We start from the raw sequence: 13,469 nt of genomic DNA on the forward strand, positions 1-13,469 counted from the left end.
GACTACAGGGGAGTAGGGAGGAACTAATCGGTCTGTGGCCGTCGCTGATTGGTCGCGGCAGCCATGACAGGCAGCTGGCGAGACCAATCAGCGACTTGGATTCCATGACAGACAGAGGCCGCGACCAATGAATATCCGTGACAGCCAGACAGACAGACAGACGGAAGTGACCCTTATACAATTATATATATATAGATACCATTTTTAGAGGGTTATATGTTCACACACTTTTTTCCTCTACTTTTGATAATTTTTTGTTTGTATTAACTCATACAGGTTTTGCAAATAGAAAAATATGACAAAAAAGGAAAGGGTTTTTTTAGAAAGTGATTTTCTTGCGCACAAGTAGTAGGGCATGAAGAAAATTATCTAAATTGGGTGTTACTGTGATCATATTCACCAACAGAATTGAGTTAACATGTCAATTATACTGCAAGGTGAACTCTATAAAAAATTAAATTAAAAAACAATTTCAGATTTATAGTTACATAGATAGTTACATAGTTATTAAGGTTGAAGGAAGACTTTAAGTCGACCTAGTTCAACCCATAGCCTAACCTAACATGCCATAACATGTTGATCCAGAGGAAGGCAAAAAAAAACCCATGGGGCAAATGGTAAGCTCCACATTACAGGAAAAAATTCCTTTCTGACTCCACATACGGCAATCAGACCAGTTCCCTGGATCAACGCAATATCAAGGAAACTAGTTTATATTGCCTGTAACATTATACTTTTCAAGAAAGGTATCCAGTCCCCTCTTAAATTTTAGTAATGAATAACTCATTACAACATCATATGGCAGAGAGTTCCATAGTCTCACTGCTCTTACAGTAAAGAATCCGCATCTGTTATTATGCTTAAACCTCCTTTCCTCCAGACTTAGAGGATGCCACCTTGACCCTGTCTCAGGTCTATGAGTAAAAAGGTCATTAGAAAGGTCTCTGTACTGTCCCCTCATATATTTATACATTAACATAAGATCACCCCTTAGACTTCGTTTTTCCAAACTAAGTAGCCCCAAGTGTAATAACCTATCTTGGTATTGCAGACCCCACAGTCCTCTAATAACCTTGGTCGCTCTTCTCTGCACCCGCTCTAGTTCAGCTATGTCTTTCTTATACACCGGAGACCAGAACTGTGCACAGTATTCTAAGTGTGGTTGCACAAGTGATTTGTATAGAGGTAAAATTATGTTCTCCTCATGAGCATCTATGCCTCTTTTAATGCATCCCATTATTTTATTTGCCTTTGTAGCAGCTGGCTGACACTGGCCACTAAATGTGTTTGTCGTTCACCCATACACCCAGGTCTTTTTCACTGACGGTTTTGCCCAGTGTTTTACAATTAAGCACATAATTATACATCTTATTTGCTCTATCCAAGTGCATGACTTTACATTTATCCCCATTAAAGCTCATATGCCATTTATCATCCCAAGCTTCTAGTTTACATAAATCCTCCTGTAATATAAAATTGTCCTCCTCTGTATTGATTACCCTGCAGAGTTTAGTGTCATCTGCAAATATTGAAATTCTATGCCCCCTACAAGGTCATTAATAAATATGATAAAAAGAAGGGCCCAATACTGACCCCTGTGGTACCCCACTGCTAACTGTGACCCAGTCTGAGTATGTTCCACTAATAACCACCCTTTATTTCCTATCCCTGAGCCAGCTCTTAACCCACTTACACATATTTTCCCATATCCCCATTGTTCTCATTTTATGTAGAAACCTTTTGTGTGGCACCGTATCAAAAGCTTTTGAAAAGTCCATATACACTACGTCCATTGTGTTCCCTTAGTCCAGTCCGGAACTTACCTCTTCATAGAAACTGATCAGATTAGTCTGTCAGGAACGGTCTCTTGTAAACCCATGTTGATATTTGGTCATGAGGTTATTCCTCTTCAGATACTCCAACATAGCATCTCTTAGGTTATGTGCACACATTGCGGATTTTGCTGCGGATCCGCAGCAGATTTGACGCTGTGGATCTGCTGCTGTTTTCCATGCGTTGTACAGTACCATGTAAATGCATGGAAAACAAAATCCGCTGTGCAAAAAATCGTGCGGAAACACAGCGGTGTTTTTTCCGCAGCATGTCAATTCTTTGCACGGATTCCGCACCGGTTTACACCTGCTCCTCAATAGGAATCCACAGGTGTAAAATCCGCCTCAAATCCGCTGCAAATCCACGGGTAAGTGCAGTTTACCTGCGAATTTTGCAAAAACAGTGCGGAAAAATCCACACACCAATCCGCAACGTGTGCACATAGCCTCAGAATACCTTCCAGGATTTTACCCACAATAGAGGTTAAGCTTACTGGCCTATAATTTCCGAGTTCAGTTTTTGTCCCCTTTTGGAATATTGGCACCACATTTGCTATACGCCAGTCCTGTGGTACAGACCCTGTTATTATGGAGTCTTTAAAGATTAAAAATAATGGTCTATCTATGACTGTACTTAATTCCTGCAGTACTCGGGGGTGTATCCCATCCGGGCCCGGAGATTTGTCAATTTTAGTGATTTTTAGACGCCACCGTACTTCCTGCTGGGTTAAGCAGGTGACATTTAATGGGGAATTTTTGTTATCACTGATCATTTTGTCTGCCATGGGATTTTCTTGTGTAAATACTGTTGAAAAAAATTCATTTAGCATATTGGCTTTTTCCTCATCCACCATTTCACCTAGACTATTTTTAAGGGGGCCAACACTATCGTTTTTCTTACTATTTATGTAGTTAAAGAATATCTTGAGATTATTTTTACTCTGTCTGGCAATGAGTCTCTCAGTCTCAATCTTTGCTGCCTTGATTTGCTTTTTACAGAATTTTTTTTAAATTTTCTGTATTTATTTAATGCCTCATCAGAGTCATCACTACCTATTTGCTTTAATTCTCTAAACGTTTTCTTTTTGTCACTTATTGCGCCCCTAACAGCTCTATTTAGCCATATTGGTTTCCTCCTATTTCTAGTATATTTATACCCATACTGTATATATGCACAGGTCCTATCCAGGATGCTAATAAACGTCTCCCATTTTCTTTGTATATTTTAATGTCTCAGGATATCGTCCCAGTTAATTGCACCAAGATCATCTCTCATCTGTTGGAAATTTGCCCTCCTGAAGTTTAGTGTCCGTGTAACCCCTCTACTACACATCTTATTAAAGGATATATGAAAACTTATTATTTTGTGATCACTCTTACCCAAGTGACCCCCAACCCTTATATTTGATATGCGGTCTGGCCTGTTGGTTAATATTAGGTCTAGCAGTGCCCCCCTTCTTGTTGGGTTCTGTACCATACAATATTTGTGGTATGTCCTGATGAAGGGGTCACCTTAACCCTGAAATGTGTAGAATAAACCACGTTGAAACCTCTAAAATTTTTGGAATTCCTTTTTTCCTTCCTAAGTGTATGTTCCATCATTTTGGGAGACTTATAACAAACCCCTATCAGTAATGTATTATTTTTCCCCCCTCCCCTTATCTCCACCCACAGGGACTCTACATTTTCATTAGATTCACATATATTATCACACAGGATGGGTTTTAAGGATGATTTTACATATAGACACACACCTACCGCTCGTTTATCTGTACTGCCATTTCTGAACAGACTATAGCCCTGTAAATTAACAATACAACCTTATTCTTTATGCACCATATTCAAACACAAGGCGCAAGAAAAAATCTCTGAAAGTTGACACAAAATTATTTTTTTTTTTAAAAACTACAATAGTTAAAAAAAAAAAAAATTTTGTGTCAACTTCCAGAGATTTTTTCTTGCGCCTTGTGCTTGAATATGTTGCATGAAGAATAAGGTTGTATTGTTAAACTAGTAGGAAGTGTTGGCCCTCGTTTATGGGCATTCTTATTGATTGAGGACTTGTTGGTTTGAGCCCTGTAAGTTAACAGCCCAGTCATGGCTCTCATCCAGCCATGTCTCAGATATCCCCACCGTGTCATAATTATGCTCCAACAGAATTAATTCTAAATCCTCCATTTTGTTGGCGAGGCTTCTGGCATTAGTATACATGCACTTTATGTATCTCTCTGTACCTCTATTCTTTCTTAAATTATTATTGTTCTAACCCCACCCCCCATGCCACTCCCACCCCCAATTTCATTATTTGTGCCCAGGTCTCTATCTGCACTATCTTCTTCTCCTATAAAATGAATACCCTCCCCCCAATCCCTAGTTTAAACACTCCTCCAACCTTTTAGCCATTTTCTCCCCAGCACAGCTGCACCTTCCCCATTGAGGTGCAGCCCGTCGCTAGCGTAGAACATGTAGCCAACTGAGAAGTCGGCCCAATTCTGCAGGAACCCAAACCCCTCCTTCCTACACTAATTCTTGAGCCACTTATTAACCTCAATAATCTCCCATTGCCTGTCTGCGTGAAAATACCACCTTGGAGGTCGTTGCTTTAAACTTGCAGCCTAATTCCCTGAAATCATCTTTAAGGATCTTCCACATACCTCTAACTTTGTCATTTGTGCCAATGTGCACCATGACTGCTGGGTCCTCACCAGCCCCTCCCAGTAATCTGTCAACCCGATCAGCGATGTGTCGGACTCGAGCGCCAGGTAGGCAGCACACCGTTCGACGATCCCTGTCTTTGTGACAGATTGCCCTATCTGTTCCCCTAATAATTGAGTCTCCCACTACCAGCAACTGTCTGGCCTGCTCTCCTATTTCCCTCCTTACGGGAGCAGTCACTTCTTTGGCTTTCAGAGGACATGCCTTGCTGCAGCAGCGCTACCCCTGTACTGGCACCCCCCTCATCTGCCAACTTGGCAAACTTATTGGGTTGTGCCAGATCAGGACTAGCCTCCCTGGCACTCTTCCCTCTACCCCGCTTTCTAACTGTCACCCAGCTTGCTGCCTCACTGTCCTGCAGCTCCATCCTAGCATCCCCCCTCATCTATCCCATTGAGCATCTGCTCATTGAGCAGAAGACTCCTTTCCATATTGTCAGTGGATCTCAGTGTTGCCAGCTGCATATTTAGATCCAGTATCTGGGCTTCCAAATGCACAACGTTCTCACATCTTGCACAGTAACTTTTTTTTGTTTTGTGCAAAAGTAGTAAAACAAACAAAACTGTATAACTTTCGTATTGTTGTTAACGTATTTATCCCAAAATAAACAGAGATTGTTTTTTAAAAAACTGAATAAACAAAATCTAGAATTCCTGTTTTGTTTGTTTCATTTGCTTCCAAAGAGTGTAATAAAATGTGATCAAAAGTTGCATGTACCACAAAATAGTGTCAATGAAAACTTCAGCTTTATGCGCCAAAAAAATAAGCTCTCATACAGCTCCACTGACAGAAAATTGGAAAACTTATGGATCTCAGAATATGGCGACACAAAAACAGGTGATTTTTTCAAAGTGTGAATTTATTGTGTAAAACGGATAAAACAAATAAAGCAACATGAATCGTGAATTTACTATCACCAACATCGTTCTGATGTATAGAATAAAGTTAACTCTTTATTTGTGCAGCGCTGTGAAAAAAAGTTAACATTAAATGCCAAAAAAAATTAGTGGCAGAATTGCTATTTTGTTTATATTTCTCTGAATAAAGAGTTAATAATAAGTTATAGGTACCCCAAAATAATTCCACTGACAAAATACAACTTATCCCAAAAAAACAAGTTCTCATACTTAAAGATTGCCAAAATAATGAAAAAAAGTCAAGGCTCCTGAAAAGTCACAATAATAAAATGAAAAGAAAAATGGTTTGTTAAAAAGACAAAAAATGGCTTTGACTGGAAAGGGTTAATGCCACACTAATTGTATTCTTCCCATTTTGTGGTATCAGTCTTTTTTTTTTAAAAAAAAGCTCTTTTCTCTTCCAGAATGACTGTGAAGCATGATCCATAAAGCGAGGTTCATAAAGTTATGGTTTCACTTGTTTAAAACACGAATACAGTGCACAGAATAATGACCCCCAACCCCATCAAACACTTTTGAGAGTAATTTGAAGAAGATCTTCTGAGTAGTAGGATAAAATCAATGGACTTTATTAAAAGGTTTACAGGTCAACGTGTTTCAAGATCACACACGATCTCTTCATCAGGGCAAAAACCTAGGTTAAGTTGATGAAACCTCCTTCCTACTTTTTATTTACCCTGGGCACATTTGTGACCGGTGTCCTGCAGCAGCTGTATTACGTGCCTATGTCAGGTTGCAATTTGCGACCACATCAGGTGAGTGGTTTCACATTAATATTCTTCCATTATCATCTGCTAAAACCCTATTGCGCTACTTTTCATCTCCTAGTCCTTTTTCTTTTATTTAAAACCCACACTTCACTGTGTTGTAATATAGTACTACCTACATTAACCCCTCAGCGCAAAATGACATACGTGCCTGTATGTTAGCACAGGGTCCACAAGTGTGGAGGGTGCTGTAATTTGTGCAGGTACTTTTCACCATATAATGAACACTCTAAAATCAAAACCCCCAAAATAATGGTGGAATTCCATTTTTCCCCCACTTCACCCCACTTTTTTTTTTTTTTACCTTTTTTATCGTACATTGACTGGTGAAATGAATAATGTTATAAATATAAATTAAATATAAATAAAGAAGTATTTGCTTTTGGAAGAAGAGGAAAAATGAAAGCAAAAATGAAAAATCCCAGGTTCCTTAACTGCTTCTGGACTGCCCATAGACTATTAACATTATTATTATTATTATTTATTTATATAGCACCATTAATTCCATGGTGCTGTACATGAGAAAGGGGTTATTAACATGTGGGAAGTCTACACTTCACTCTGCATTGACATTCTAAAATGCCACTGCATAGTGGATAGTTTGCAGGAGATTGTTCAGGTGTGGAGATGGGAAGTTGTGTGTCAGACACAGCCACACTCCGCAGAGAGAAGATAAACATGGTTTTTCATCATGTCTACCTTGTTAATCTCTGTGTACACAAGATATTGTGGATAAGATTAGGAAGCACTTACCATGCTTTTTCATCATGACCCAGTGAACATGTGATTGCTGGATGTAGCAAGAGAACAGGAGTTGCTGGATGGATCCTAGGAGACCTAGTTAGCTATGCAGGCAAGGAGCTGAAATTACTCTGTAACTGAGGCTAATTCCCCAGTTAAAGGTGAAGTCAGCAATGGAAAAGATGTATTAATATGTTAAAATCTCTTAAAACCTTATGAGCTGCACAGTGTGTAAAGTAAATTAAAAAAAACCCACACAAATAAACCAAAATAAAAGCGACACAACCAGATTGAATAGTCGTTTCTAGCCTCACTCCATTTAAAAAAAAAGTCCAATATATAAAAATAATTTAGACCAAAAAGTGAACGCAATTAAATGCTTTTTAGCAGTCCATTGTGGTTGCAATAAAACTGAAAAAGTGAAAAATAAATGTGTATTTCCTATTTTTTGTTTTTTTTACGTTTTCACTGAAATCAGAAAAAAACAAATGCAACAAGCTTTAAACAAGGGAAAATAAAAGATCAGCTGCAAATAATAATTAATATGTTGTACATTGCAAAAATGATTCTTTTTTCAAGTACAATCTGACAATATCCATCTATGAAGATGGGAATAACCCTTTAATTACCAGAAATTTGCTATGAAACTAGTTGGTCATTAAATAGTCTCTCAAATTACATAAAGAAACATGCAGATTTGTGCACCAAACTATTTTATATATAAATAATGCCTGTATTTTGTATCCCAATAACAATGGCAATTTTATTTTAGGTTATCTTTTCAGGGCTTTCTTTAGTACGTCTACAGGGCGTAGGATATTTTGCATATTTCTATTGTTCCTTCTGAGACATCTATCGTTACTGTTGCCGCAAGCTTTCATTTTTGTCTGCCATCCAGTGTATGCTGGCAGCAGAGTTGTGTACCAGACATGGCGTCTAGTCACTGGGGAGAAGAAACTGCAGCTATGCCAGACTTTCCCGTTATGATTTGTTATTTTGTAGAATTAAAAGCATATGAGACAGATACAGCTTAATAAGTTTTTTTTTATATAAATAACATCAGTTTAAATAACTTAAAACAATATGTTCAAATACAGCTATAATATAGTTTGATGCTATGAACCAGAATGCATTAATAACTGCTGAAAGCTATGTGTTCTAAGAACAATTAAACAAAGTATAGTTTTATATTACATATAAAACAAGTCATTTGAACTTTTGCTATATTTTCTGAGAGATGAAGGATAACTTATCCACAAACTTTATTATGTACATGACTATGACCAAAAAGTAGTGATAGATAGTTTAACTTCTAAAATTATTTTAATACATGTGCCTTATTTGCCCAGGGTTTTTTTATTAGTTGCTGTTGAAATGATACCACATAGTTTTATGGTTGCCAAACATTTATGTATTTTGCAAAGCAGCACAAAGGCAATTAACCATGCTTGTAGCTTTCTCATTTTTTCTGTTTTTTTTTTGAACCTGTATTAATTCCAGGACATAGAGGGTTACAGTCCTGTTCTGCAATGTGTTTAGGGCCATAGAAATGTAGGGAGCCTAAACAGGTGTGTGTTTTTGGATAAGGAATAGTGATGAGCGAATATACTCGTTACTCGAGATTTTCTGAGCATGCTCGGGTGACCTCCGAGTATTTTTTTAGTGCTTGGAGATTTAGTTTTCCTCACCTCAGCTGAATGATTTATATCTCTTAGACAGCTTGATTATATGTGGGGGTTCCCTAGCAACCAGGCAACCCCCACATGTACTTATGCTGGTTAACAGATGTAAATCATTCAGCTGCGGCCATAAAAACTAAATCACCGAGCACTAAAAAATACTCGGAGGACACCCGAGCATGCTCGAGAAATCTCGAGTAACGAGTTTATTTGCTCATCACTAATAAGGAACAAGGGCTATTGGGTTTTTTGGAAAAGAAAATTATGGAATGTATTCTTAAAGAAGTTTCACACAAATGTTTTACACAAAACCACTTCCCACCACCACCTTAATGTAGCGGCTTTCATGCATTGTCCACTACTAAACAAATTTCCCATATTAACAGCCAAAATGTCCATAGTTATATATATATATATATATATATATATATATAAAAAAACATATATTTACCTCCCGGACAAGCGCTGCTCTTCCTACGTCAGCATTGTGTTTTCTGGTAACACCTGATTGCCTGCAGCCTTCATGATTTGATCAAAACAGAATTCTGCTCTGATAAAATACTGAAAGGCTGCAGTCAATCAACAGTTGCTGATTGGCTGCAGCAAGTCACATGACATTTCAATGTCAGGTGAAGGCTGGAAAACACAACACCGATATTGGCGAAGCGGTGTCAGTCTGTTAGGAGTAAGTAAATGTTTTTTATTATATTTGGAGCATTTTAGTTGCTCAGGGTCGTCGAGTAGCGAACAACTCGTTCAACTCATTCCAGGCAAGTCCAGTACCGGTACATACTGCAGTGCAGATGTTAGATGTACTTTGGAAGTATACATACATTTTGATTTTAGGATCCGTCAACCTCATTAGTTGTCCAAAGTCTAGAAGTCTACAAGAAGATGATTTGAATAAGATGAAAATGTTTTTGATCAATTCTCATGTTATAAAGCCTTGCAATATACTGTATAGCATTTGTTTACAGCTTTATGGCCCTTAGGGCATTTAAGCATCATAGAGGGGAGCTTCTGCTTAATATATTTCTCTGATTAAGAGGAAACAATCCCTACTAAGACAAGACCCTCCTTACTAAACCTATCGATTCATTACATGGCTGTCATGGAATACTAAATTTCTTCTACCACTACTGGCAATGTGCAGCTATCCCCAGCCATAACAGCTGATATGCAGGATTATCAAAGCCAGACCCGCATCTGCTGAGAGCAAAAACAGCCACTGCTTAAACAGGGGATGTATTAATAACCCATTCTCCTTACATAATATTTCACACATTCCTTTTTCTAAATTGATTTCTTATGGTTGCTACTTAAAATAATTGTGAATAACTAAAATCTATTGTTTAAAAAAATAACTGCAGCCATAGTAATTCAGATGACTTAAGCACACTAAGATTGTTGGGCCATACCTGGTGTGACGATCACAATTAATTCAGTCATCATCTTATCAATGACTGGAGTTCTAAGTTTATGGTGCAAGTAATATTATAGAGTAATCTGTAATTCTCAATTCTTATTTGAATTATCGATGATGATGATATTGTTCTGCTTTGATGATGTTATGTATTACTGTTGTAGTAAGGGTCAGTTGGAATGCAATTGGAGCTCTTAATAGAGTTATTGATTTTTTTTATTTTATAAACTATGATTGCACACTTGACTGCTTCATTTCATTTGTGATATATATAGGTTTCTTTTTTTACCTGGTACATGAAGTGCCACATGATTGTAATTTTGGGAAAAGCAGCTTTTTGTTCTTATTTTTAGAGTTAATAGTTGGTTCTTGCATGTTTTTATACTGTAGGTTAATCTGTCGTGAAAATATTAATCTCTATTTCAGTACCTGGATCTGAAATATAACCTTACTAAATGAAGGAAGAAGTGGAATAAAGTAAGAAAAATAACCCATTCTCACCTGGGAAATTAACAGGCTATCCAGCACTGTTGCTCTGGTGGTAGCTGCCTGTCTTTGTTTACCGTGATGCAAGGAATGCTTACCCCACCTACTCTTGTGACTGCTGCAGCCAGTCATGGGCCTCAGCATGGTACAGGATAGATGGCGGTGTTTTCAATACAGAAGGTAAAGACTATCCAGAAAAACTGTAGTGGTGGTGGTGGAGCTGCATTGGATTGACAGGTCCAAGAAATTCTTTTTTTGCCCTTTCAGCTATTTAATTTTTTTAGCTATGATTTATTTAACAATAATACATGGAGGCACACTCGCCCTTCAGCACCTTCACGGCTCCAGTAGTGGTATGTGTGCCTTGTTTGGAAGTCTCGGCACCGTTGCAGGTGACTAGTAGAGCACCTTTTTGGACTCTTTTAGTTACTTGACCACTAAAGCCAATTACAGGCTGCATCGACTGCTGAGACCTCCAGAGCAGGCTGCACTGCATCCGTGGATGTGCTTGAAGGTGAATATTAATTTGTGTATTATATTGATTCAGTTCTTGGCTACAAAAAGAAAATTGACTGTTGGACAACCCCCTATATTTTTTCCAATCTATTAAAACTCCTTTGTGTACAAAAGTCTGTCAAAGCATGCACTGAAAAAAATTATTGCACATTGCAAATATAACATTTCTGCTTTGTAGACTTGGTTGAGAAATAGGTTTTTCGAAGGTGCCAGGTTTGACCAGCTTCTAACATGTGTTTGCAGGGTTGATGAATAAAAATGTTGTGTCAAGACCTAGTAAAGCCAGCTTTGAACTTAGGATACATTAATCCACAATGTCTTATTAGTAACAGATACCAGTACAGCTTGAATCTTACTTAACTCTATTTCCAATCTTTCAACACTGATGGGTCAGCTACATACTATTGACACACTGTCAGCTATGTAGTAAATTAGGGCATTTTAAGTAAGAAAAAAATCTGTTTCTTCTCTATCCTAAAATCATAGCCATCAGTTTCAAAGATGATCATCAGATATTTTACTTTCTACTTTGATCACTATTCTTAGGTAACAAATAAAGTTAACTCCTTAAAATCATAATGAATTTTCTGCAATTGACCATTGTATGTCCAGTCTCAGGCTACAATTCTGTAGTCACTCTATGTGACTTCAGACTTGTGAATGCTCACATTACACACACTGCGTGCTGTGAGGATTATCCGGTGCTGGCGGGCTTGTGACTGCAAGTATATGATTTGCATACATGCGGTCACGTGCTGACTAGATGAGCATGGCCTCGCTCAATGCAAATGTATTAAGTGAGGTAAGATACGTCTAGTCGGAATGTGGCCGGAAGCATGCAAATGGCATACTTGCGGTCACATTGACGTCTACTCCTGTCGCATTGGAGAATCCTCACAGAGCACAGTGCAATGCCATGTGAGGATTCACAAGTCTGCAGTCGCCTAGCATGCCTGCAGACTTGTACACCAAGACCAGACAACCCCTTTAAGTATATTAACATCTTCTATCCACAAACAAAACAGATTGCAACTGATATAAATAGCTGTTTAAGAAAGAGAATGTTTTTATAACTGAAATACTTTTATTAGGTCAGTATTGCAAGAAACTGATGTTTTCATATGTAGACCAAACTGCGCATAGACAAGTGAGTAATGTAGTACTGTTGGTTTAAAATATGAGCAGCATCTGGCATTCATAACAATGAGGAGTTACTGACAATGGTGGAATACCCTCAGAGGATGAATATATTTTTGAATGCCATAGTCACAAAGGTAAAACTATAATTTGTTTTATATTATAGTGTGCATATAGTTATTTCACTAAGAATTACTTAGATTCAGCTCAGTGTCTACATGCAGAATTGACTTGAAAATCTGACATCATTCCAGCAGCCTCATGGTCCAACATATTTTACATAACACTATTATCTGCTTTTAAAAAAATAAAAAAATAAAACATGTTTTTAGCAGCCATATTTGACAAGCAGATTTACATTTTAAAAATAAATCATCAGATGATCAAGTCAATCCTCCTTCTTTGGGGTTGGATAATTTAACAAAAAATAATACCCCTGGATTATTACTAACATATGTTTGTACATCTCTTTAGAATTTTTACAACTTGTATTTAGCTATATCCTTTCTTTGGGTACATTTTTAAAGTTTTTCTTCCTCCTTTTCTTTTTTTTTGGGTGGAGGTCTTTAATCTCCACATACATGTGCAAGTCCAGCTTGTTCGGATTTTCAGTAGTAGATCCAGCTTTTTCCTTTTGTATGTATTTATTATTATAATTATTAATATTATTAAGGTAAAAAAATATTCTGCTGGAACTGATAATTAATAGTTAGGATGTTTGAATTGGAAGGAAGTGAGAGCTTTTGTTTTCTTTCTTGGATTTCTTCCCTTTTATTGGAGACCCTTTATTATTCAATGCAACAAACATCTCCTTTCCATTATGGGTCCAATTTACTGATGCATACGTGTTGTATTTGTTCTCCTGGATTAGTTCCCTAAAGTTGCAGTCTTCATTGCAAAACTTCTGCAAAGTAAAAACAGTACAAAATATTATCTATAATACAACTTAATTTAAAAAACTGTTAAGCTGTATTTATCTTTTATTAAAATACATAACATTTTACTGTTAGCTAGGTAGTAGATGTCGTTTGATAAATCTATGCAAAAATTCTGCACTGGATCTCTGTGTATGTAACTATCCTGCATTCTATATTGAAGTGTGTCTATTAAAACAGTGGTGATTTGCTGGCCTAGATCTGTTGAGAGCCAGCTAATATTTCCATTCATGCTAGAAACTTGAAGCACTAAACATTTGGTGTTATTAGTAGCAGTGCTATACTGCCATACTAGACTGTGGAGCCCCCATTTTTTGTCAG

At 37.4% G+C, this 13,469-nt stretch overlaps 2 protein-coding genes across 3 annotated transcripts in view; one reads left to right on the plus strand and one right to left on the minus strand.

Moving 5' to 3' along the window:
- Positions 1–13,469, plus strand: part of FAM227B (family with sequence similarity 227 member B) — a 1,130,503-nt gene that overhangs the window by 192,624 nt on the left and 924,410 nt on the right. The window lies entirely within an intron of this gene.
- Positions 8,005–13,469, minus strand: part of FGF7 (fibroblast growth factor 7) — an 84,510-nt gene continuing 79,045 nt past the window's right edge. For both annotated transcript variants that reach the window (XM_077263706.1, XM_077263707.1), the window contains exon 4: positions 8,005–13,117. In XM_077263706.1, the coding sequence (XP_077119821.1) occupies positions 12,923–13,117 (195 nt within the window). In that variant the 3' untranslated portion in view covers positions 8,005–12,922. The remainder of the gene's footprint in view (positions 13,118–13,469) is intronic.

This window comes from Ranitomeya variabilis, chromosome 5, assembly GCF_051348905.1.
Source record: "Ranitomeya variabilis isolate aRanVar5 chromosome 5, aRanVar5.hap1, whole genome shotgun sequence".
In the NCBI taxonomy this organism is placed as follows: domain Eukaryota; kingdom Metazoa; phylum Chordata; class Amphibia; order Anura; family Dendrobatidae; genus Ranitomeya; species Ranitomeya variabilis.